The 26,881-nt window shown below is 45.1% G+C and overlaps 1 protein-coding gene across 1 annotated transcript in view; it reads left to right on the top strand.

Annotated features, from left to right (window-relative positions):
* The window catches only part of phlpp2 (PH domain and leucine rich repeat protein phosphatase 2), a 214,526-nt gene that overhangs the window by 109,362 nt on the left and 78,283 nt on the right, over positions 1-26,881 (top strand). Inside the window, exons 5-6 of the mRNA XM_070896972.1 lie at positions 7,878-8,003; positions 22,580-22,728. Of these exons, the coding sequence (XP_070753073.1) occupies positions 7,878-8,003; positions 22,580-22,728 (275 nt within the window). The remainder of the gene's footprint in view (positions 1-7,877; positions 8,004-22,579; positions 22,729-26,881) is intronic.

Here is a 26,881-nt window from a genome sequence, read left to right as displayed (position 1 = left end):
TCTGGGACCTGAGTGACCAGGACGAACATAAGAAATATCAGCAGGAGTAGGCGATCTGGCCCCTCGAGCCTGCTCTGCCGTTCAATAAGATCATGGCTGATGTGATCTTGACCTCAACTCCACTTCCCTGCCTTCTCCCAATAACTCTGGACTGCCATATCGTTCAGAAATCTGTCTACCTCTTAAATATATTCAAATGTTCACATTTTCAAAAAGACAAGCAACTGTGTATCTCCTTAATCAGATTGAAGGATTGTGAAATTAACAATGGAAGGACTGAGAAGGAAGTGTAAATTAGAGTGGGTGAATTCAATGTCAAATTGGATAAAGTGAGGGAAGAAATATTGGAGTAAAAGAGGAAAAAAAGACACAGGAAAAGTAAAAAAATTTTAATTTTAAATTTAAGATTTTTTAAATACCCAACACTTAAAATCTGAAGGAATGAGACTCCACACTTGTAACAGTTCATTTTCATGCCAGAGAGTTTCATTGGCAGTAATTAACAAATAGCACATTGTTACAAGAATCTCTGACAGCTAATTCAGGCCTAATTAAATATGCTCCAAAACAAGCTCCTTGCATCACTTTAGATTAGCTTTAACTTTCTGTGGTAAGTTTAGTTTGCACCTACCATGCAAGTACAGTAACTTCACGCCGCTCAATGCATTTCAGTGGTGAGCTAGGCAGCGAGATATCATTTTTGTGAAGTGAGCATTAGAGAGGCACTTCTCAGACAGTAATTTTTGGATTTCCGCATTGAATCATACATTTGCCCACGCCTGAAGTTGCTGTAGCACATAAATTATGGCGAACACCACTAGCCTCACTATTATTTTAACAGTACATTATTAGCCAATGTCTTTTTTTGGATGAAAGAGGAAACACGATGATAGGTGCTGGTAGTGGAGGGAGGGGCTGTAGGAATGGAGAATTAGAGGAATATGTGTGTGCGTAAATGCATGTATAATAATATCATAAGAAATAGGAGCAGGAGTAGGCCATATGGTCCCTCGAGCCTGCTCCGCCATTTAATACGATCAGGGCTGATCCGATTATGGACTCGGGTCCACTTCCCTGCCTGCTCCCCAAAACCCCTTAATCCCTTATCAGTTAAGAAACTGTCATCTCTGTCTTAAATTTATTCAATGTCCCAGCTTCCACAGATCTCTAAGGCAGTGAATTCCACAGATATACAACCCTTTGAGAGAAAAAATTCCTCCTCATCTCAGTTTTAAATGGGCGGCCCCTTATTCTAAGATTATGTCCCCTAGTTCTAGTCTCCCCTATCAATAGAAACATCCTCTCTGCATCCACCTTGTCAAGCCCCCTCATAACCTTCTAAGTTTCAATAAGATCACCTCTCATTCTTCTGAATTCCAATGAGTAGAGGCCCAACCCACTCAACCTTTCCTCATAAGTCAACCCTCTGATCGCCGGAATCAACCTAGTGAACCTTCTCTGAACTGCCTCCAAAGCAAGTATATCCTTTTGTAAATATGAAAACCAAAACTGTACACAGTATTCCAGGTATGGCCTCACCAATACCCTGTATAACTGTAGCAAGACTTCCCTGCTTTTATACTCCATCCCCTTTGCAATGAAGGCCAAGATTCCATTGGCCTTGCTGATCACTTGCTGTACCTGCATACTATCCTTTTGTGTTTCATGCACAAGGATCCCCAGGTCCTGCTGTACTGCAGCACTTTGCAATCTTTCTCCATTTAAATAATAACTAACTCTTTGATTTTTCCTGCCAAAGTGCATGACCTCACAGTTTCCAACATTATACTCCATCTGCCAAATTTTTGCCCATTCACTTAGCCTGTCTGTCCTTTTGCAGATTTTTTGTGTCCTCCTCACACATTGCTTTTCCTCCCATCTTTGTATCGTCAGCAAACTTGGCTATGTTACACTCTGTCCTTTCTTCCAAGTTGTTAATATAAATTGTAAATAGTTGGCGTCCCAGCACTGATCCCTGCGGCACCCCACTAATTACTGGTTGCCAACCTGAGAATGAACCATTTATCCCAACTCTTTGTTTTCTGTTAGTTAGCCAATCCTCTATCCATGCTAATATTACCCCCAACCCCGTGAACTTTTATCTTATGCCGTAACCTTTTATGTGGCACCTTGTCAAATGCCTTCTGGAAGTCCAAATACACCACATCCAGTGGTTCCCCTTTATACACCCTGTTCATTACATCCTTAAAGAATTCCAGCAAATTTGTCAAACATGACTTCCCCTTCATAAATCCATGCTGACTGCCTGACCGAATTTTGCTTTTCCAAATGTCCTGCTACTGTTTCATTAATAATGGACTCCAACATTTTCTCGACCACAGATGTTAGGCTAACTGGTCTATAGTTTCCTGCTTTTTGTCTGCCTCCTTTTTTTAAATAGGGGCGTTACATTTGCAGTTTTCCAATCTGCTGGGACCTCCCCAGAATCCAGGGAATTTTGGTAAAATATAACCAACGCACCCACTATCCCTGCCTCTACTTCTCAAGACCCTAGGATGCAAGCAGTCAGGTCCAGGGGATTTATCCGCCTTTAGTCCCATTATCTTACTGAGTACCACCTCCTTAGTGATTGTGTTAAGTTCCTCCCCCCGATGAAATAAATATAGTGAGAGGAGAGGTATTAAGGGGTTTAGCAGCTTTGAAAGTAGATAAATCCCCAGACCCGGATGAAATGCATCCCAGACTGTTGAGCGAAGTAAAAGAGGAAATAGCAGAGGCCTTCGCCATAATTTTCCAGTCCTCTTTGGATCTGGGCATGGTGCCGGAGGATTGGAGGACTGCTAATGTCGTATCCTTGTTTAAGAAAGGAAAAAGGGATAGACCGAGTAATTACAGGCCTGTCAGCTTAACCTCAGCGTTGGAAAAATTATTGGAAAAAATCCTGAAAGACGGGACAAATCTGCATTTGGAAAGGCAAGGATTAATTCGGGACAGTCAGCACGGATTTGTTAAGGGAAGATCGTGTTTGACTAACCTGATTGAATTTTTTGAGGAGGTAACCAAGAGGGTCGATGAGGGTAGTGTGTACAATGTAGTATATATGGATTTTAGCAAGGCTTTTGATAATGTCGCACATGGTAGACTGGTCATGAAGGTTAAAGCCCATGGGATGCAGGGCAATGTGGCAAGTTGAATCCAAAATTGGCTTGGAGGCCGGAAGCAAAGGGTAATGATTGATGGATGTTTTTGTGACTGGAAGGATGTTTCCACTGGGGCTCTGCAGGGCTCAGTACTGGGTCCCTTGCTTTTTGTGGCATATATCAGCGATTTAGATTTGAATATAGGGAGTATGATAAAGAAGTTTGCAGATGACACTAAAATTGGCTGTGTGGTTGATAATGAAGAGGAAAGTCATGGGCTGCAGGAGGATCTCAATCTACTGGTCAGGTGGGCAGAGCAGTGGCAAATGGAATTTAATTCAGAGAAGTGTGAGGTGATGCGTTTTGGGAGGGCTAATAAGGAAAGGGGATACACATTAAGTGGTAGGCCACTTAATAGTGTAGTTGAACAAAGGGACCTTGGCGTGCTTGTCCACAGATCCTTGAAAGTAGCAGGCTGTAGTGTATGTAGCACTCAAATCACTGATTCCACGCAGTCTGGTGTTGTAGTAACTGCTGTGACCTTTATTGTGTAACTCCAGAGTGCCTCTCGGGTGTGGTGGGCAGCCTTTTATACTCTGTACCTTCAGATCTCCCACCACAACACCCTCTGTGGCGCACCATTATACTTATACATTTAATGTACCTGGACAATACATAACACCTCACTCCCGCCTCCCCCCCTCCCCTCCCCCAGTTCCAGAAGCTATTGCCGGTGACCTCGGTCTTGTTCGTCCTGGTTGATTTGAGAGTGTGCGTCCATGAAGTCCATGACCATCCACTTTCCTCTTCTTCTCCATGTAAAGGTTATGCTTGCAATCCAGTGCAAGCCTGTGGTATTTGCAGTCCTTACATGGGTGATGAAGTACACAAGCATAACCTCCAACAGAAAACAGGTATACATACACAGTACATTTGTATGGTACATATAATGTGTAGTACAGATGTTGCAGGTACACTGAACAGTTATTTAATCCCAGCTCCTCTGGGTGAGGTGTGGTGGTGGTATACTGCCCCTTTTTGCCCGAGGTAACGGGCTGCGCTGAGACAGGGTATCACAACTATTGCGTTGCCTCTGTTCTCAGAAAGTGATTGCCTTAGCGGCTCATCTGCAGCCGCTGAACCATTGCATGAATCTCTCAGATCGAGAATCGCATTGGTCCATTAATCATGATAGTCACGAATCCATTTACCCTTTTACTGTACCTTGTAGTATTAACTCGTTTCGTAATACATATCCCTTATTTTAAACACAGTACCCATTCAGCATCAAAATATTAACTCTTATCATAACTCACGTCATCATACAAATCACATTGCTCATTTACAAAAGTCTTACAAAAGTCTCTTTGTGGGGCCCACCACAGTGTAAAGTCCTTTTTAAGACTCCCGGATGCAATTCCCTTTTAAAACGCATCTTGTGGTTCCCACGAGGCTTCCCTTGGGCGCCGCCATTTTAGTTGCTCTGCTTGCCTTTGTCTGCAGAGCTCTGCTGCCACGAGGCTCGCCACCATCTTGAGCTCGCTGGCATGACGTTTTACTCTCTGGAATAGAAGGATTAAAGAGGAAAGAAGAAAGGAAAACGGCCAAGACAATTTGATCGTGGCTCTTTTGGATTTGATCAGTCATGGTCCCTGTGAGAGCGGCCTCTGTAATTGCTGCCGTATCCGCCGCTCTGGCTCTTGTACCCACCCGTGTAGCTGTCTCGTTCTCCCGAGCCATACCTGCCGCCGCCTCCGCATCCGCCGCCGCTGTAGCCTCTGCTCCTGCCGTTGTACCAGTAACTGCCGCCCCTCCTACTAGGCTCCGCTGTAGCAGCCGCCACCACCGCTGTCCCGGCCTCCACCGTAGCCGTGACCGCCGCCTGACTTTTTCTCCGCGTGGGCCCCGCCCCCCGGATTTGTCAGCCATCGATGGATTTCCCGTTCATCGCCTGCAGCGCGTCGCCGGCTCGCACCTCAGCAATCGACCCGTACTTGAAAAACTGCTCTTCCAGGGTCTGCTCGTCTGTGTGGGGATTTCTCCTCCAGTTCGGTCGGCGCTGCTCTTTAGGAACCCGGGGAACAGCAGTTTGTGGAGAATGAAATCTTTCCAGCTCCCACGGACCTTCCCCATCCACCTCCTGCTGAGAAGCGTCGGCCCATCGCCTGCAATGATCCACAAAGGTAAACCGTGTGTCTCGCCCCCGTGAGAAGAGGGAAGTGGATGGTCATGGAATTCATGGACTCTCAATCACAAATCAACCAGGACGAACAAGGCTGAGGTCACCGGCAATGGCTTCTGGAACTGGGGGTGGGGGGGGGTAATGGATGTTACGTATTGTCCAGGTGCATTAAATATGTAAGTACAATTGTGCGCCACAGAGGGCGCTGTGGTGGGAGACCTGAAGGTAGAGTATAAAAGGCTGCCCACCACACCTGAGGCACTCTGGAGTTACACAATAAAGGACTAAGGTAACAGCAGTTACTACAACACCAGACTGTGTGGAGTCAGTGATTTGAGTGCTGCATACACTGGAAGGATGTTTCCAGTAGGGTTTTGCAGGGCTCATTACTGGGTCCCTTTCTTTTTGTGGCATATATCAGCGATTTAGATTTGAATATAGGGAGTATGATAAAGAAGTTTGCAGATGACACTAAAATTGGCTGTGTGGTTGATAATGAAGAGGAAAGTCATGGGCTGCAGGAGGATCTCAATCTACTGGTCAGGTGGGCAGAGCAGTGGCAAATGGAATTTAATTCAAAGAAGTGTGAGGTGATGCTTTTTGGGAGGGCTAATAAGGAAAGGGGATACACATTAAGTGGTTGAGCAAAGGGACCTTGGCGTGCTTGTCCATAGATCCTTGAAAGTAGCAGGCCAGGTGGATAAGGTGGTTAAGGCGGCATACGGAATGCTTGCCTTTATTGGCCGAGGCATAGAATGTAAGAGCGGGGAGGTTATGCTTAAATTGTATAAAACTTTGGTTAGGCCACAGCTGGAGTACTGCGTGCAGTTCTGGTCGCCGTATTATAGGAAGGACGTGATTGCACTAGAGAGGAGATTTACCAGGATGCTTCCTGGAATGGAGAATCTTAGTTATGAGGACAGATTGGATAGGCTGGGTTTGTTCTCATTGGAACAGAGGAGGTTGAGAAGAGACCTCATTGAGGTGTACAAAATATTGAGGGGCCTGGACATAGTGGATAGTAAGGATCTATTTCCATTGGTGGAGTGATCTATTACAAATGGCATAGTTTTAAGGTGGCTTGTGGAAGGTTTAGAGGGGATTTGAGTGGGGGCTTCTTTATGCAGAGGGTTGTGGGGATCTGGAACTCGCTGCCTGGGAAGAGTGGTGGATGCAGAAACCCTCACCACTTTTAAGAGATGGTTGGATGGGCACTTGAAGTGCAGAAACCTGCAGGGGTACAGACCTAGGGCTGGTAATTGGGATTAGACTGGATGACCTTTTGTTGGATGGCGCAGATGTAATGGTAAGTACTGCAGGGAATAGAATACAGCCAGGGTGATCTCGTGGACTAGTTTCGATCGCCTGGATTTTCCCAGATTTTTCCAGTTTTTTTTCTCCCTAAATTGGCCTAGGTTTTTACCTGCTTTTTGCCTCTCCCAGGAGATCACATGGCTCCGGTTGGGGTGGAGTGTAGAATGTTTCCGTATAAGGGATGTCACAGTTGTGTGAGGCGGACTGGTTGGGCTGGCTGCTCTTTGCCTTTCCGTCATTGTTCATAGGTTTATATGTAACCTTTAGAGCTGCTGACCAAGGGCCGTGCGGCTCTTTGTCAGCCGCTGCGGACACAATGGGCCGAAATGGCCTCCTGCGCTGTAAATTTCTATGTTTCTATAGCCCCTTGACTATCCACTGGTGGGAAATTGTTTGTGTCCTCTACTGTAAAAACTGTTACAAAATATTTGGTCAGAGTTTTTGCCATCTTCATGTTCCCCATTACTAATTCCCTGGTCTCGTCCTCGAAAGGACCAACATTTACTTTAGTCACTCTTTTCCTTTTTATATACCTATCGAAACTATCTGTTTTTATATTTCGTGCTAGTTTACTTTCATAGTCTATCTTCCCTTTCTTAATTATTGTTTTAGTCATTCTTTGCTGGCTTTTAAAAGCTTCCCAGTCTTCTGTTCTCCCACTAGTTTTGGCTACTTTGTATGCCCTTGTTTTTAATTGGATACAGTCCTTTATTTTTTTAGTTAGTCACGGCTGGCTATCTTTTCTTTTACACCCCTTTTTCCTCGCTGGAATTTATTTTTCTTGTTGTGAAATATCTCCTTAAATATGCGCCTCCGTTCATCAACCGTCCTACACTTTAATCTATTTGCCCCGTCCACTTTAGCCAACTCTGCCCTCATAACCTTCATAGTTTCTTTATTATTTAGCTAATCAGAGGGTATCTGCGGAAGGAAGTGATTTGCAACATTATAGTATCATTCCTTGTTGGTTGAGCTCAGAATACACCGTTTGTGTCTGTAGGTTTTGGGGGGGGGGTGGGGGAAACAAAAATACCACTGCGGGCTCCCCTGATGGCTCAGCTGAGTAAATCAGCATGTAGCTCAGCCGTACAGACCAGGAAAACCCAAGTTTTGTTCCTTGGTCTGTACTGGGTGAATATTTTATTTTCAAACAGTTTTAGAGAAATGATCAATTAAAGATCATTGTACTAGACTTTAAAAAAAATTGTCATTGTGTTATTGTAAGTATTTCCTTGAAACTAATGAAATTTAAGATATATTTTTTTTAATATTTTGTATAGGTGGAAGAAGTAAAGAGACGACAATACTGCCTCATGTTCAGCTCTGCTGGGCAACAGGGACAAACGTACTATGTCATCTTTGATTCATGCCCAGAATACCTGCGGTGGCTCAGACAGGCATCCAAGGTGAATAGCACTGCATTCTAACAACAACCTACACAGTGTCATATATAATAGGAAATAATGCACGCTGTTCTGATATTGGTATCAAAAAACTGATTTGTGTTGACTATAGGAATTGATGATATTTAGTTAAGTTGTCATATTTCCTGGCCATAAACTGGTTCTACCACTTGTTTTCCAGTTTTAATGAGTGAAGGCCAATATATATGTCTGCCACAATTCTAGAATCTGGAGGTTGAATGAATGGAAAGAAATGACAATGAATTGCTAATCAATCAATAAATATAACTCTTAACTTTCTGACTTTGAAGGTTTTTACAATACTCGCTATTTTAAGCTCAGTGAATTCCATCATTTGTTTGATTTAGACTGCTTAATTTTTGGCATTTATGGCACTCTGAAACCACTCTGAAAATTGTTCCTAACATCATGTCCAGTTCTAGTTTGTCTTGAGATATCTCCCTTTATACTTTTCTCTTAAGCATAAATCTTCTTCTTAGGCAGTTCCTCGGAGTCGAGGATGACTTGCTTCCACACTAAAATGAGTTCTCAGGTGACTGAAGGGTCCAATGCGGGATCTACAGTCTCTGTCACAGGTGGGGCAGACGGTGGTTGAAGGGATGGGTGGGTGGGGTACTTGGGACATCCTGCGCTCCTTCCGCTGTTTGCGCTTAGCCTCCGCTTGCTCCCGACGAAGAGACTCGAGGTGTTCGGCGCCTTCCCAGATGCTTCTCCTCCACTTTGAGCGGTCTCAGGCCAGGGATTCCCAGGTGTCGGTGAGGATGTTGCAATTTTTCAAGGTGGCTTTGAGGGTGTCCTTAAAGCATTTCCTCTGCCCACCTGGGGCTCACTTGCCGTGTTGGAGCTCCGAGTAGAGCACTCGTTTTGGGAGTCTTGTATTGGGCATGCGGACGATGTGGCCCGTCCATCGAAGCTGATCGAGGGTGGTCAATGCTTTGATGCTGGGGATGTTGGCCTGAACGAGAAGACTGACATTGGTGCGCCTATCTTGCCAATGGATTTGCAGGATCTTGCGCAGGCAGGTGGTACTTCACCAGTGCTTTGAGGTGCCTGTTGTACATGGTCCATGTCTCTGAAGCATATAAGAGGGCGGGTATCACTACTGCTCTGTAGACCATGAGCATAGTGCCGGGTTTGAGGTCCCGGTCTTCAAACACGCTCTTCCTCAGGCGACTGAAGGCTGCACTGGCAGACTGGAGGCGGTGTTGGACTTCGTCATCGACCTCTGCTCTTGTTGACAGTAAGTTCCCGAGGTATGGAAAATGGTCCACGTTGTCCAAGGCCTCGTCGTGGATTTTGATAATCGGGGGGGGGGGGGGCAGGACTGTGTGACGGGAGCAGGTTGGTAGAGGACTTTTGTCTTACGTCTGTTTAGTGTGAGGCCCATGCTCTCGTACGCTTCGGTGAAGGCGTTGACGAAGATTTGGAGTTCGACCTCCGAGTGTGCACAGACGCAAGTGTTGTCTGCATACTGAAATTCAATGACCGAGGATGCGACTGCCTTGGATCTGGACTGAAGACGATGGAGGTTGAATAATTTCCCATTTGTTCTGTAGATTAGCTCCACTCCAGTGGGGAACTTATTGAGGGTGAAATACCATTTTGTTTCTTTGTCTTGCATTTCTGTTTAGACTGACCCTAAGATAATTAATTCAAGCAATTCATTTGGTAACAACAACTTGGGTAAACCTATTGTCAATGCTTGGCTCAATGAATAGTAGTGTAATTATTTTACTATTTTCCATGGTGAAACTCTGAGACATGGTGAAGATTTATTCTACCAGAGCAATGGCCATCTCCAGGGCCAGCATAGTCTCTACCAGGGTCTCTGGCTTTTCTGTCTGCGGAAACCGCAAACTGAAGTTGTTGAATTTACAACGATTGGTACCAGACTAAACACAACCTAAAAGCAGATTTTATTTCTGTAAGGCAGCTGCATGCATTAATATACACCATCCTGACTTGGAAATATATTGCCGTTCCGTCATCGTTGCTGGGTCAAAATCCTGGAACTCCCTCCCTAACAGCACTCATCATCATCATAGGCAGTCCCTCAAAATCGAGGAAGACTTGTTTCCACTCTTAAAAATGAGTTCTCAAGTGACTGAACAGTCCAATACGGGAATTACTGTCACAGGTGGGACAGACACTGGTTGAAGGAAAGGGTGGGTGGGTAGTCTGGTTTTCCGCACGCTCCTTCAGCTGTCTGTGTTTGGTTTCTGCATGCTTTCGGCGACGAGACTCGAGGTGCTCAGCGCCCTCCCAGATGCTCTTCCTCCACTTGGGTAACAGCACTACGGAAGTACCTTTAACATACAGTGCAGCGATTCAAGAAGGCAATTTAAGATGGGTAATTAATGCTGGCCAAGCCAGCCATGTCCACATTCCAGGAACGAATAAGAAAAATTGGTGCTTTCATAAACCATTATTGTCCTTCACCTTTTTAGCCCAATGCATTTGTCACTTCTCTTCCAATTTGGAATCCATATTACTTACTGTTCCCATCTGTAGTTGTTGAACTACTTTGATGGAATTAATTTGCTTGTGGAGGATGACTGAATGATACAATGCCAGATTATCAACATGGGTATTTTCCTCATTTGAAAATAGTTCTTTATGTATAGAGGAGCCATCCTCTTTACTCCTCTTTACTCCTCTTTACTCCTCTTTACTCCTCTATACTTCTCTTTACTCCTCTTTACTCCTCTTTACTCTCTAACTCAGAACATAGAGCTGTTTATTAAATATATTTGTTTGATATTGCTTTGTTGCTTCTGCTGTCACCAACTTCCAAAATAGCATCTGAGATAGAAGTAGATTTATCGGTGTCGTTACTCAGCAAAATGTTAAAGTTCAGTACAATGTATTGTAGTTATTCTCCCTAAAATGGTTTGATCTAAAACAATGCAAAGCCCAAGCTAGAAATTATATCAGCTCCATGTATCCAGAAATAGTTTTAGCTTTAATAACATTTATGAACAGGATGATTAGAAAAGAAAACAATTTGTCACAGGAGGTGAATAAATCTTCAGAGTTTGACCATGCAAAATATATATTTTTTAAATGACACTACTATTCATGTAGCGAAGCATTGCAATAATCTGGAGTGCTGACAATCATTGGCTTACTTTCCAATAAGCTGTTTCTGCCTGGAATAAATAGTGTGAATATTTGTGTGTAATGAGACCACATGGCTCATATACTGTTATGAAGAAACAAACTCTTAAAAGGGCTATCTTCTCATGATTTCTTCTCTGTGGACAATTCTATCTCTGAATGATTGCCTATTGATTTGTATTTTGAGGTTGAACAAGCACACATAATGAAAAGAACCATACAGTGGTCGGTAATTGAATGCATATTACTCTTTTTAGTGGTTCAGGTTGAAATGCATTGTTCAGACAGTACGAGTTGTGTGTTGTCTCAAATGGGAAAAATTGTTACTTCATTTCTGTACATTGCCACAAAATATTTTCCAGTTTTTATTTGCAATGATTATGTCATTCCAGGCCTGTTGGGGAAATGCATTTGGGGAAAAGACCTTTAGGAATGAAACCTCATGCAGTCAGAGCTCAATAAAACACACTTGTACTGTTCCATATAAAGATATTTATATTTACTGACTTTGGATAGAATTCAGTGCACCAAGGGAGCAGCTTCATCCAGATGAATTTAGTAGTTTTTGTTTAGTATGGAAGACTCCAGAAGACTGAGTACTGAGAGCTAAAACTGAAGTGACAGTCTTTTTAATACAACTCCAGAGTGCCTAAGCAGCATGGCAGACAACCTTTTATACTCCCTTGCACGAGGTGTGCAGGTGACCCGTGGGCCTCCAACAGTTGCGTCCTCTGGTGGCAAGTCTTACACAGTTACAATGTTTACATACATAACATCACGCCTCTTCCCCCCCCCCCCCCCACCCAAAAGTCTTTGATACAAATTATTTACAAGTTGAGACGATCCAGGGCCCTTTGCTCCCTGGTTGATTGTCTTAAGTTCAAACTCTGGCATGGGTGAGTTGGTTGGACCATTGCTGCACTACGGCGTGGCTGGTCTGACAGGACTGTTGGGAATGGTGGGTTCATCCTCTTGATTGACAGCGAGGTCAATTGCTGGTTGGGTGTGTGTTGGTGGATCGATGATGGTGATGTCCTCTTCAGGTTGTTCCTGGTTGTCGGTGAACCGCAGTTTGGTCTGATCCAAATGCTTTCTGCATGTTTGTCCATTCAATAGTTTGACTATAAACACACTCTTCCGCTCCTTGGCCAAGACAGTGCCAGCAACCCATTTAGAACCATGACCGTAATTCAGGACAAACACAGGGTTGTTAACATCAATGTCACGCGATACAGCCGCGCGATCATGGTACATGTGATGCCGGGTTTCCACATGATCATTTAGATCCGGGTGGTCTAGGAAGAGCCTGCTTTTGAGTGCTCTCTTCATTAACAATTCTACAGGGGGAACCCCAGTGAGCGAGTGAGGTCGCGTCCGATAGCTGAGCAGAACCCAAGATGAGCGGGTCTGCAAGGAGCCTTCCGTCACACGTTTCAAGCTCTGCTTGATAGTTTGGACTGCCCGTTGGATGCGGGCTTAAATGGGACAGACCTGACATACTTAATGCCATTGTGGGTCATAAACTATTTGAATTCCGAGCTGGTGAAACAGGGTCCATTGTCACTGACAAGGATATCGGGCAAGCCATGGGTGGTGAACATAGCCCGGAGGCTTTCAATGGTGGCAGTGGATGTGCTGGATGACATGATTACGCAATCAATCCATTTAGAGTAAGCGTCCACTACAGCTAAAAACATCTTTCGGAGAAAGGGGCCAGCAAAATCTACGTGGATCCTGGACCACGGTTTGGAGGGCCATGACCACAGACTCCATGGAGTCTCCCGTGGTGCATTGCTCAGTTGTGAGCACGTGTTGCACTGGTGTACGCGTGACTCTTGAATCAGAGTCAATGCTGGGCCACCAAACATGCGACCTGGCAATTGCCTTCATCATGACTATGCCTGGGTGGGTATTGTGTAGGTCGCATATAACCGTTTCCCTGCCTTTTTTTGGCAAAACCACACGATTACCCCATAAGAGACAATCTGACTGGATGGACATTTCACCTTTGCGTTGGTGAAACGGCTTAGTTTCATTTTGCATTTCCCCGGGTACGGCCGACCAGCTCCCATTCAGGACGCAACTTTTTACAAGTGATACCACAGGATCCTGGCTGGTCCAGGTCCTGATCTGGCGAGCAGTGATGGGTGACCACTCGCTCTCAAAAGCATCCATGACCAGAAGCAAGTCTGCGGGCTGTGCCATTTCCACCCCGGTAGTGGGCAATGGTAGCCGACTGAGGGCATCTGCAAAGTTCTCCGTGCCTGGTCTGTGGCGGATAATAGTCATAAGCGGACAATGTTAGTGCCCATCTTTGGATGCGGGATGAAGCATTGGTGGTTATACCGTTGCCTTCTGAAAATAGCAAAATGAGCGATTTGTTGTCAGTTGCAAGCTCAAACCGAAGTCTAAGTAGGTATTGGTGCATTTTCTTAACCCCATATACACATGCTGACACCTCTTTCTCGACCATACTATAGGCGCTCTCAGCCTTAGACAGGCATATGCAACCGGTTGAAGTTTGCCCGATACATTGGTTTTCTGTAACACACAGCCGACCCCGTATGAAGATGCATCACAAACTAGTACTAATCGTTTACACGGGTCATACAGTACAAGTAACTTATTAGAACAAAGTAGGCCTCTGGCCTTCTCAAAGGCTGTCTCTTGAAATTTTATCCCTTACCCAGTTGTCACCCTTGCGTAGCAACATGTGCAACGGTTCCAGCAAAGTGCTTAACCCGGGTAGAAAGTTACCAGGAATAGCAGTACCAGGAACGAATGCAGCTCCGTCACATTCTATGGTCAGAGTGCATTCTTGATGGCCTCTGTCTTTGAGTCCGTGGGTCTGATGCCGTCTGCCGCAATCTTTCTCCCGCAAAATTCGACCTCTGGCTCCAGGAAAACACACTTGGAGCGTTTCAGCCTGAGTCCCACTCTGTCTAGTCAACTTAGAACCTCTTCCAGGTTGTGCAAGTGTTCGATGGTGTCACGACCGGTGATCAGGATGTCATCTTGAACCGATTTTAGCAGACTCTCTATGTTCCTCTGGAAGATGGCAGCAGCCGAGCGAATCCCAAAAGGCCACCTGTGGTATATAAACAGTCCTTTGAGCGTGTTGATGCACGTCAATCTTTTTGAAGTTTCAGCCAGCTCATGTCATGTAGGCGGAGGTTAGGTCCAGCTTGGTGAACGACTTCCCCGCTGCTAATGTTGAGAACAGGTCATCCGCCTTGGGTAGCGGGTACTGGTCCTGTAACAAGACTCTGTTGATCGTTACCTTGTAGTCTCCGCAGATTCTGACCGTGCCATCGCTTTTCAACGGCGCAACAATCGGACTGGCCCACTCATTGAACTCGACTGGCGATATGATTCCCTCTTGTTGAAGTTTATCCAGTTCGATCTCTACTTTCTCCCTCATCATATATGGAACTGCTCAAGCCGTGTGATGAACGGGCCTTGCATCGGGGATTAGATGGGTCTGCACCTTGGCGCCTGCGAAGTTGCCGATGCCTGGTTCAAATAGCGACGGAAACTTGCTCAGCACTTGGGCGCACGAGGCATCATCCACTGAAGATAGTGCTTCGTCTCCGTTCCATTGTATCTTTCCCAGCCAGCTTCTGCCGAATAGCGTTGGGCCATCGCCTGGTACAATCCACAGTGATAAATCATGCACCGATCCATCGTACGATACCTTCACTGCCGCACTGCCAATGACTGGTATGAGCTCTTTGGTGTAGGTGCGCGCAGCTTTGTCTGAATCGGGCTCAGTTTGGGCCTTTGTGCCTTGTTGCCCCACAGTTTCTCAAAAGCCTTCTGGCTCATAATTGGTTGACTCGCCCCTGTGTCCATTGATACCGGAATACCATTCAATTTGACTTTCAGCATAATAGGTGGGCTCGGTGGTGAAGGTGTGTACCTCATACACTTCTTCCTTGGGTTGAGTTGTGCCTCTTGTTCTGCGTGATCTGCGGCAGATCGATCATCCTCTGCCGACTGTCACGTGGTGAGTGACAGCACTCTTGCACATTCGCTGGAGGTGCCCCATTGTTTCGCAGCCTTTGCACATGTCGTGCTTGAATCGACATTGATGAGCTCGATGATTACCCCCACAGCGCCAACATGGTGCTAATGGATTTGCATTCACGCCCAATGGCGGACTCTGAGTCATCCTAGGTCTTGCAGTTGCAGACGTGTACGCCCTGCCATATGCAGTTCTGCCTGCTAGCGACGTTATTTTATGCACAGTACTTTCCGGTGAGCTTCGATGCTGGGAAGATATCTGTCTGGTATTATCGCTCATGGATATGAATGCCTGGGCTATCGTGATGGCCTGGATCAGGTCTAGGAATTCGGCGGACAGCAGCTTGCGAAGAATGACCTCGTGGCCGATGCCAAGTACAAAAACGTCCCGCAGCATTTCCCCAAAAAATCCAGCAAATTCGCAAGTTCCCGCAAGGCGTCTCAGGTCGCCGACATAACTCGCCATGTCCTGGCCCTCGGAACGGTGGTGCGTGTAGAAGCGATACCTGGCCATTAAGACGCTTGGCTTGAGGTGGTTCTGAACCAGTGTACGCAACTCTTTATATGTCTTCTCCAGTGCTAGCAGATTCTTTGAGGCGGTATATTGTGGACCCACACACTGTGAGGAGAATCGCCCTGCGCTTGATCGCTTTATTGTCCCCATCCAGCTCGGCCACAAAGTACTGGTCGAGACGTTCAACGAAGGCTTCCCAATCATCACCCTCTACAAATCACTCTAAGATACCAACGGCAGCCATGACCGCATGAAAGTTCGTAATCTGTTACTCGTCGCCAATTGTTAAGTATGGAAGAACTCCAAAACTGAGTACTGTGAGCTAAAACTGATGTGACCTTAGTCTCTTTAATACAACTCCAGAATGCCTAAGCAGCATGGCAGACAACCTTTTATGCTCCGTTGCACAAGGTGTGCAGGTGACCCTTGGGCCTCCAATAGTTGCGCCCTCTAGTGGCGAGTCTTACACAGTTACAATGTTTACATACGTAACAGTTTTTTTTGAGGTTTGCACAATAATGAGCAATAGTTTGTAGTTGAAATAATGCCAAAGTTACATAGTAGATTTATAAAATCATAAACCCTATCAAAGATCTAAGTGGCCTTTCAGAGGAAGCTGCCAGATCATTGAAAGCTCTAATTTTTGGGTTGCTTAAAATCATCTCAGTACAAAAACAATTGTTTCTGATTAAATGAACATATTGACCCAGAATTTGCAATTGTAATGACAGTGAAACTGTCGGCATTCGCCGTCAATACGCTGTAAAACTGACACACATTCTAAAGTCTGTACCCGTGCAATTAAACGCGTAACTCCGGAAGCTGATGTCCATGATATCCAGCTCCTCCACAGGGTCTGCAGTTGCAGTCCTTGCAGATGAAAATCAATTACAAATCACTGAATTGATGTCATCTTCAACTTTTTACACACTATTCTCACTATTAAAAACCCTGGAAAAAGCTGAGCCTTGTTGCATGAGGTGTAACCTAATTTTTAATGGTGTACTAAGTCAAAATTACTGCTGCACAACCTCTCTGGCACTGAAAAAATTATTTTATATTTATGGAGTGTCATTTTCTCCATTTCATAATAAAAATTTCATAGATTTTAAAAATAATAAAAAAAATGTTCCAATTTGTTTGAGGCCAGCTTCTACCTTAATCCCATAGATATGTCCCAATCATTGTTTCGCTTTCTGCAAAATTTTAAAGTGAATGATAAAACCTGCTTTTTACTTCCTGGTTTTCTGTCTGAGAATTGTTCAATGTGATTGGCTGCTTAGCCTGCTTGATGACATCGCCATAGATCCCCGATAGATGACACCAGATGATGGAATGTCATGTCAGAAAAGATGAAATCGATGACCAGAGTCTGCTAAACATTTGTGGGCAGATTTCTTCGAGTCTAGCGGCAAGCAACATCACTTCACCACTGACCGCAAAATCCGGGCCATTCGGGCTGCTGTTGTGAAGCTACAGTCCTGGAGAGAGGCTTTTCAGAATGTGGATGGGGAAATGGGTACATAGATCTGCAGGCCCGATCTATTCCTGGAATATACACTTTTTTTTTATTCCCTCAATTATTCACTCAATTTATGAGAAAGTTTCATTGTTGTATTCTTTACCAAATTGTCCAAATTCATTTAAGATGTCTGGTGGGGTGGTAGGTTAAATACATGCCTTTCACCTCTTGGACTTGGACTCAAATCCAAATCAGACTAATGAGAAATGAATTTAGGCAATCTCAATCTATTTCTCGCAGGCATGACCCACATTACAGAACTTCCTATTTGGCAGCCTTGTAGAAAAAGCTGGTATAAAAAATGGCGAAATGTCAATAGTGTAGTAATGAGTTCACATCTGGAGTTGGAACTGAGCTTTACTCTGGATTTAAGTACGGTTTGGGCATGAATGAGTTTGTGAAGGATGAGATTAAGTGAGTAAGGAAATATGGGGGTTTAAGTACAGTGCTGGTCTCAGTAAGGAGAAATGTAAAAAAAAATACAAAATCACACACAACACCAGAAATAGTGACTTTGGGTACTGCTGTGCCTCAAATGTGGTGCAAATTTACATCTGTTCAGAACTAATGTAAAGGCAGAAAACTCGACTTTTCCAATCTTTTGCATGGGGAGCAGCTATGAACATTTATACAAACATTGTTGAATTAAGTTACTTGACAACGGCATTAACAGCAATGGGGGTTTCTGCAAATATAACTGTGGAGCAGCGCAAATGACTGAGGAGATTAGTTTGTAGCAATTTTTCAGCATAAAACAGGTGTACATCAGTTGGGCAGAATTTCCTTGGAAAAAACAATCAACTTGCATGCTGCAGTAACACCAAAACTTTCTAGAAAATGCCGAGCCTTTATTTTACCAGTTATTCAAATATTTTGGTGTTGATTTACTGAGGAAATTGAAGTGCATTAAAGAGCATTATTCAAGGACCAATTAATTTTCTGTATTTTCAAAGGACTGTGAGGGCCTCCCCCTCACTTGTCAAAGCCTTATTTGTTGGTTGCACTGTTAATACAGTTGTCAAGTAATTTAACTCAACAATTTTTGTATAAATGTTGTTAAAACACACAGTTGAAATGACCAGTTGTGCAAACCATCAAATTAGCAGAAATAATGTGAAAGGACTGAACAAATGTACTGAGGAATTGAAGAAAATTCAGAAGACTGATTCCCTTGTATCTTCAGAACCAAAATCTGGTGTGGTCAACTTGCACAAAGATGGTTGTTTATAAAAATAACAGGGATGCTCTTTCCTTTGTACTTACTCAGACCACATTTTCAGCAGCTTTGGTGATCCTATGCTTTGTCCATACCCTATTGAGAATAACTAGGAGTGTATAATATTGCTCCTTCAGTACGTTTGTAAGATGACTACATATGATGAACCCTGATATTCATTACTTTGACTTGAATATTCATCTGGTGTCTTTGTTGGAAAATGAATTTGCTGATTTGAATTGAAGATTGTTTTTTGATTTGAATAGCAGGTTTTCCTGGACCATAAACAACTAGTTTGTTCTGCTTTGAAGACTTTGATCCAATTAACCAGCAAAACTGTTTCAAAATCTACACGTGAATTGTTTTTGAATATAGTAAAGTCTGCTCAGTTTAACTGGATTTATGTATGAAGTATTGTTTTTGTCCTTTGTTAATTAGAACATTGCAAGATATATTGTTTGTCTATCAACCAATACATGAAGGATCCCAGAGGTGCTAGTTTTGACATCTGAAGAGACTGAAAATGAAAACTCTTCAGAAAACCAGAAGTTTGGAGCGATTGCGATTTTGCGAGTTTGTGTTGGAGTGGAGACCAGTGGAATTCATAGCGGTGGACATGAAGAGTAGCCAGTATGATGGGAGTTTGCGGGGGAGGGGGGGAGAAGTTAAATCCTGGTCAGGCTAGTAAGCCTCATGGCCGAATTACCCCCAAAGGCATATAGGGAGGGGGTGAAGTGTTAAGTGTTGATTCTAATCTACATAAATGATTTGGATGACAAAACTAACCATAATCATGGCAAATTTGTTGATGAGGCTAAAATAGGAAGAGAAGTTGAGGTAGGGAATGCAGCTAAAGATTTGCAGAAGGATTTAAATCGGTTATGTAATTGGATAGGCAAATTAAATTTAACAAATATAAAATATGTATCGGTTGAAAAACTACAGGTTATAAATCTGCAATAATTAGCAGGCAGAGAATTGTAAATGGACCTGGAAATGCAGACAGTCATATTATAATGTCTACACATTGAAATAAATGACTACATTAAAAAAGCTTTTAGAACTTTAGGATGTGGAACCATAACAGTTATACTAAGGCTTTAGAGTGCACTGGCTAGAACACACTTGGAATACTTGTCCAGTTTGGTTACCGTGCCCCAAAAAATATATACTTGCATTAGAAAGTATACAGAAAAAGCGACAAGTATGATCCCCAGTGTAAAGGGGATGCCCTTTGAGGAAAGATTGGAGAAGCTTTGGGTCTACAATTGGGAATGATGGTTATTTAAGGAGGGATCTCATTGAAATATATAATATGGTATAGATATGATAACACAAATATTATTTTAAAATATACCAGAAAAGTAAGACCAGAAGACACAAATGGAAATTAGTGAAAAATGAAGTATATTTACTCAATGTGGTAATTGTTTGGAACAATCTGTCGGGCAGTGTCGTAGCACACGCGGATTGTTCAAGTTGGATGCTGTGATTGGAAGAGTTAGGATACTAGAGGGAGGAGCTTAGATAGCCAAAATGGTACTTCTGGCTCCTGACTTATGTTTATATTTAAAAGAGAACTGTTATTTGAAAGACTAAAATAAAGTATGGTCATCAGGCTGGCAAATGAGGGGCAGTTTCATGAAACAAGCCTTTTATTGGGGGCATAAAGAAAAGAGCTTTCAAGAATACATCTTTGAGACAGATGTGTACATGTGCCTCACATCTTGTGTTGCTAAGTCCATTGACTATTATTTGGACATGGTTGCATGGCTGTATTTTTCCATTAGAGCTCGTCTGCATATTCCACGCGTCTTTGTCTTTTTTTTTGCCCCCTCGGAATAAATCTTTGTACCAGTTGCTAAATCTATTGTACTTTATCAACTGTATAGCTGTAAATATATTTGTGATATGAATCGTACTTGCACTCACAGACGCTATCTAGCCAATGCTTCACTCTATCCATCATTTCAATTCTTCAAAAGCTCTGATAAATACGATGTCTATACTTCCACTCGTACCTGTCCAATCAGGTTTCAGCATCTGCCAAAGCACTGAAATTACCCTAATGAAAATTATATAGTGCATCCTCTGTGACTGGGACGATGGTGCACTATCCCTCCTCGTCCTTCCCTTGACCTCTGTGCAGTCTTAGATGTGGTTTACCTCATCATCCTCCTCCAATCCCTCTGCTCCATTGTCCAACTCAGTGGAAGTGCCTTTATTTGAATCCACTTTTAACTATCCAAACGGGGACAGAGAATCTCCAGCAATGGCTTCTTTTACTGCTCCCGCACCATTACTTCTGGAATCCCCCAAGGATCTATCCTAGTTTCTCTCCTTTGCGTCATCTACATTCTGCCCCTTGGAGACATCTTCCAAAGAAGACATCTTCCAAAGACATGGAGTCAGGTTCTTCAAGTACATTGACAATACCCAAATCTGCTTCTTCACCACCTCACTCGATCCTTACACTGCTTCCGGTGTCAGATTACTTGTCCCACATCCAGTCGTAAATGAGCCACACTTTCTTCCAGTTAAATGTCAAAAAGACCGAAGCCATTGTCTTTTGCTCTGGCCTTTGATTCCCTACCCTTGCCACCGATTTTGTCCCCCTCCCTGCCCCATATTTCAGACTATTTAAAATCTTGATGCCCTATTTTACTCTTTGCTGAGCTACTGGCCCCATATCTTTCTGTCACAAAGACTACTTCCATCTCTTTAACATCATCCTCCTCCACCCTTACCACAGTTCATCTACTGCTGAAATCCTCATTGATGGCTTTGTTACCTCCGGACAACTATTCCTTGGCTTGCCTCCTGTCCTGTAGTCTTCAAAAGCTTCAGCTCATCCAAAACTCTGCCGCTGTATTCCATTTCACACCCCCAGTACAGGTTGAACCTCCCTTATCCGGAACCCTCAGGACCTGGCCCGTTCTGGATAAGGGATTTTTCCGGACGAGGGTAGTCACGTTAATTTGGATGGTACAGGTACTGAACAAGGGGATATCAGGACTGGCTGACTTGGGGCTGGGAGTGCGGCAGAGAGATCATGGCGGGGGGTGGGGGCGCGGTGGATTGCGGGTTCAGACCAGCGACTGCGGGAGTCGGCAGCGAGGAAGGACTTCAATTTGTTCATGTCGGAGTTCTGCGCATGTGCCATCCGGTGGCCGGGAATAGTTCCGGACGAGAGGTTCTGGTTAAGGGAGGTTCAAACTGTATTACCTAATGACTGTGCTGACCTGCTACTGGCTCCCAGTCACCATTCCCTCAAACGTAATTTTTTCATTCTCCTGTTAAATCCCTACATGGTAGCCCCTTGCTACCTGTGCAACTTTCTTGAGCCCAACAATTCTCTGCGTTCCTTTGACTCGAGCCTCTTGTATATTCCCTGCTCCGTTCGCCGCACCATTGGTGGCCGTGCTTAGGACTGATGCTCTGGTATTCCCTCCCTATACCATTCCTCCCTCTCCTTTTAATAACCTACTTAAAACCCACCTATTTCACCAAGTTTTTAGTCACCCCTTATATTTCCATATATTTTATTTACTGCAAGTTACTGTTTTCTGTATTTTACCTCCATGCAAACGATGCTACTAAAAGTCAAACCCACACATTCCCATTCGTGGTGATGCATGTAGGCACGATAGAAATATGTTGGAGATTGTTCACTGCTGCAACTCCTAACTGAACGTCTGAATGTGTCAGAACTAGAGCTCCCATTCTCTGTCGTGTTGGAATTAGGAATGTGGACATCTGGTGAAGACAGAATTGGGCTCTGCTATTATTCTTTGCAGTTGAATAGCCTGTAGTCCCGAGGCCAGCACAAGAAGAATGGGCACTACCAGAGGGTTCTTTGTGCCTATGGATATCTATCAAGTTTTTTAAAGGAGGGTGGGGTGTAGAAGTATAACTTACACCGGATATTACATGATATTAAAGCCAAAATGCCAGTAACTATATAGGGAATCAGAGTACATAGTTTTCACCATTGAATTTATCTTTGTATGCTAAAAATTTAAGCCATATTAAAACAATTACCATGCGATTTTTAGATCACCAACCCTTTTATTTTAATAACTGCTGTTGGTACAATTTCCTGTTTAATTACTATTGGCCTTCTACAGTAACTGGCACCAACTAATTAATGGTTGGTTTATTTGCAGGTTGTCTCTCAGCGAATCAGTACAGTTGATCTGTCATGTTACAGCCTTGAGGAACTTCCTGAGTATCTCTTTTTCAGTCAAGATATCACACACCTTAATCTACGGCATAATTTTATGCAGGCTGATGCTGGACTCTGCAACCTTAACAGGTATCTGAAACATTTATATGGGCTTTTTCATTTGTCCCATCATGATACTCTCTTCAGCTCTTCCCCATTTCTCTCTCACTCTTAACATGTTCCACCTTTGGGGAGGTGGAGAAGCGAGAGAAGGGGAAACGACTTGATGAAGCCCAGTCAATGGTGTTGTAATTGTAAGATGTGAATTAAACTGCTGCATCCTCCCAGCTCACACATGCAGTCCAATGGTGGGAGTAAAAATAAGAGAATCCAAGCAGAAAAGAACTGGTCAAACTTTTTGAGGATTTGGATATTATGAAGGCATTGATTCTCTTTTTAACATAGACACATTTTTCTAAGCAATAACTTCTAACAATGTAAACATTTTCAATACTTAACTGAAAAATTTAACCCACACTTAATTCATGGCGTATGTCGGTATCATCATCATCACAGGCAGTCCCTTGTGCTGTTGAAGTTCATAACTGCTAAAGCTCCCAAACAAATGTTTTAAAAATTAAGAACCAAGATGGAAGCCAAGTGCTTTGGACGTGTAACAAAACCCTCTGCTTTTGGGAGATGTGAAAAATGAAATATGTAAGAAACTACCACACAATTGTTTGGCACAATTTTCTACATCTAAAAATTTTACAATCTGGTTATAGTTTTGTCTTCCTCTTGTGGTAATTGAGATTTTGAAGCTGGGATCAGTGTGGGGCATGTTGAGTTTGGGTGGTAACATTTAGGTTGCAGAAAAATCAAAACACTGCAGATGCTGTAAATCAAACAAAAACACAAAATCCTGGAAACAATAAGCAGGTCAGGCAGCATCTGTAAAGTTAACATTTCGAGCCCTTAATAAAAATTTGATCGAGCATGATCAGCAAAATTATTCCAAATATTTTTTGAAAATCATTTTGTCTGCCATCTTGGTATCTCCCATTTAAACTGAGCACGTAACTCTGGAACTATCATAAGAAATAGGAGCAGGAGTAGGCCATACGGCCCCTCAAGTTTGCTCCGCTATTTATCATCATCATAGGCAGTCCCTTGAAGCGAGGATGACTTGCTTCCACGCCAAAAAGGAATCAGTTCACAGGTGCTTCATATTCCAGATCCAGAACTACATCTTGGAGGGTGGAAGGTGCCTGTGCTTGGATTTTTTTAACGTGTGGTGGCCGTTGCACACCAGCCACCACACGGGCTTGACAGAGCTAGGTCATGGTCCAGTGTCAAGGATTAACCAAGACGACTGGAGATCAGCTCTGCTGCACGGATCGAGCGCGCACACATATAGCAGTGTGGTCTGGCCCGTGCTGTCTCTGGGCCCTCGCCTCTTCTGGGCCCCGAACTTGTGTCTCTCCTGGGCCCCGGTCACTTCCTTCTACAAACTCTTGCCGCACCTTCGCCCCTCCTGCTGTGCCTGCCCACACTGCAATCAGCGACCTGACTTCGCAGCCGTCGCCCTCCTGCAGTGGTATGCCGCCGCACGCTGCTCCTTCTAATGGCCCCGGCCTGCTGATGGTCTTGCAGGCCGGGACCGTGCCGATTTCCGGGCCAGGCCGCCGTACACTGCTCCCTCTAATGCAGCCTTTCTGGGATTTAATACGATCATGGCTAATCCGATCATGGACTCTGGTTCATTTCCCTGCCCGCTCCCCATAACCCCTTATTCTCTATCGGCTAAGAAACTGTCTATCTCTGTCTTAAATTTATTCAATGACCTAGCTTCCACAGCTCTTTGAGGCAACGAATTCCACAGATTTACAACCCTCAGAAAAAATTCCTCCTCATCTCAGGTTTAAATGGGTGGTCCCTTATTCTAAGATTATGCCCCTAGTTATCGTCTCCCCTATCAATGGAAACATCCTCTCTGCATCCACATTGTCAAGTCCCCTCATAATCTTATACATTTCAATAAGATCACTTCTCATTCTTCTGAATTCCATTGAGTAGAGACCCAACCTACTCAACCTTTCCTCATAAGCCAACCCCCTCTTCTCTGGAATCAACCTAGTGAACCTTCTCTGAACTACCTCCAAAGCAAGTATATCCTTTCTTAAATATGGAAACCAAAACTATGCACTATTCCAGGTGTGGCCTCGCCAATACCCTGTATAACTGTAGCAAGACTTCCCTGCTTTTATACTCCATCCCCTTTGCAATAAAGGCCAAGATTCCATTGGCCTTCTTGATCACTTGCATTCTAACCTCTTGTGTTTCAGGCACCAGGTCCTGCTGTACTGCAGCACTTTGCAATTTTTCTCCATTTAAAAATAATAACTTGCTCTACGATTTTTTTTCTGCCGAAGTGCATAACCTCACACTTTCCAACATTATACTCCATCTGCCAAATTTTTGCCCACTCACTTAGCCCGTCTATGTTTTTTGTATCCACCCCACACATTGGGCCCAAGTTTCCACATGATTCGCGCCTGATTTTTAGGAGCAACTGGTGGAGAACGGACTATTTTAGAAATCGCAATTCTCCACATTTTTTTTTCTGCAGTTCTAGTCAGGAACAGAATTTTTTCTTCAAAAGGGGGCGTGTCCGGCCACTGACGCCTGATTTGAAAGTTTCCACAGTGAAAATGTACTCCAAACTAAAGTAGAATGGAGCCAGTGAAGATTTTTGTAGAACTGAATAAACCTGTTCTACACATTAAAAAATCAGCGCATCAGGCGCAGGTTACAAATTAGGCGTCCAGAACGAGGTGGGGGGGGAGAAGGGAACTCATTAAATTCGACAATAAATCCTTATTTATACTTATACAAATATTATACAAATAAATCCAACCTGAATAAACATTTATAAGCCAAGAAAAGATTAAATAAACCATCTTCCTACCTGTGTGAAAGTGCTTCAGCGAGAGAGAGGGAGAGAGAGAACGGGGGGGGAGGGAGAGGGAGAGAGAGAACGGGGGGGGAGGGAGAGGGAGAGAGAGAACGGGGGGGGAGGGAGAGAGAGAGGGGGGGGGGGGAGAGAGAGAGAGAGAGAGAGAGGGGGGGGGGAGAGAGAGAGAGAGAGGGGGGGGGAGAGAGAGAGAGAGAGGGGGGGGGGAGAGAGAGAGAGAGGGGGGGGGGAGGGAGGGAGAGAGGGAGAGGGAGAGGGAGGGGGGAGAGAGAGGGGGGGGAGGGGGGAGAGAGAGGGGGGGAGGGGGGAGAGAGAGGGGGGGGAGGGGGGAGAGAGAGGGGGGGGGGAGGGGGGAGAGAGAGGGGGGGAGGGGGGAGAGAGAGGGGGGGGAGGGGGGAGAGAGAGGGGGGGGAGGGGGGGGAGGGGGGAGAGAGAGGGGGGGGGAGGGGGGAGAGGGAGGGGGGGGAGGGGGGAGAGAGGGGGGGGAGGGGGGAGAGAGAGGGGGGGGGGACGGGGGAGAGAGAGGGGGGGGACGGGGGAGAGAGAGGGGGGGGAGGGGGGAGAGAGAGGGGGGGGGGACGGGGGAGAGAGAGGGGGGGGGACGGGGGAGAGAGAGGGGGGGGAGGGGGGGGGGACGGGGGAGAGAGAGAGGGGGGGGAGGGGGGAGAGAGAGGGGGGGGGGACGGGGGAGAGAGAGGGGGGGGAGGGGGGGGAGAGAGAGAGGGGGAGGGAGAGAGAGAGGGAGGGGGAGAGAGAGGGAGGGGAGGGGGGAGAGAGAGGGAGGGGAGGGGGGGAGAGAGAGGGGGGGGAGGGGGAGAGAGAGAGGGGTGGGAGGGGGAGAGAGAGAGGGGTGGGGAGGGGGAGAGAGAGAGGGGTGGGGAGGGAGAGAGAGAGAGGGGTGGGGAGGGAGAGAGAGAGAGGGGTGGGGAGGGAGAGAGAGAGAGGGGTGGGGAGGGAGAGAGAGAGAGGGGTGGAGAGAGAGAGAGGGGTAGAGAGAGAGAGGGGGGGGGAGAGAGAGAGAGGGGGGGGGGAGGGAGAGAGAGAGGGGGGAGGGAGAGAGAGAGGGGGGGAGGGAGAGAGAGAGGGGGGGAGGGAGAGAGAGAGGGGGGGAGGGAGAGAGAGAAGGGGGGGAGGGAGAGAGAGAGGGGGGGAGGGGGAGAGAGAGAGGGGGGGAGGGGGAGAGAGAGGGAAGAGAAGGGGGAGAAGAGAGGGAGGGGAGAGAGGGGGAGAGAGAGAGAGGGGGGGAGGGGGAGAGAGAGAGAGAGAGAGAGGGGGGGGAGGGGGAGAGAGAGAGAGAGGGGGGGGAGGGGGAGAGAGAGAGAGAGAGGG

This window comes from Pristiophorus japonicus, chromosome 13 (genome assembly GCF_044704955.1).
Source record: "Pristiophorus japonicus isolate sPriJap1 chromosome 13, sPriJap1.hap1, whole genome shotgun sequence".
In the NCBI taxonomy this organism is placed as follows: Eukaryota; Metazoa; Chordata; class Chondrichthyes; family Pristiophoridae; genus Pristiophorus; species Pristiophorus japonicus.
The sequence above is the reverse complement of the archived record's forward strand: the minus strand, read 5'-3'. Positions and strand labels throughout refer to the sequence as shown.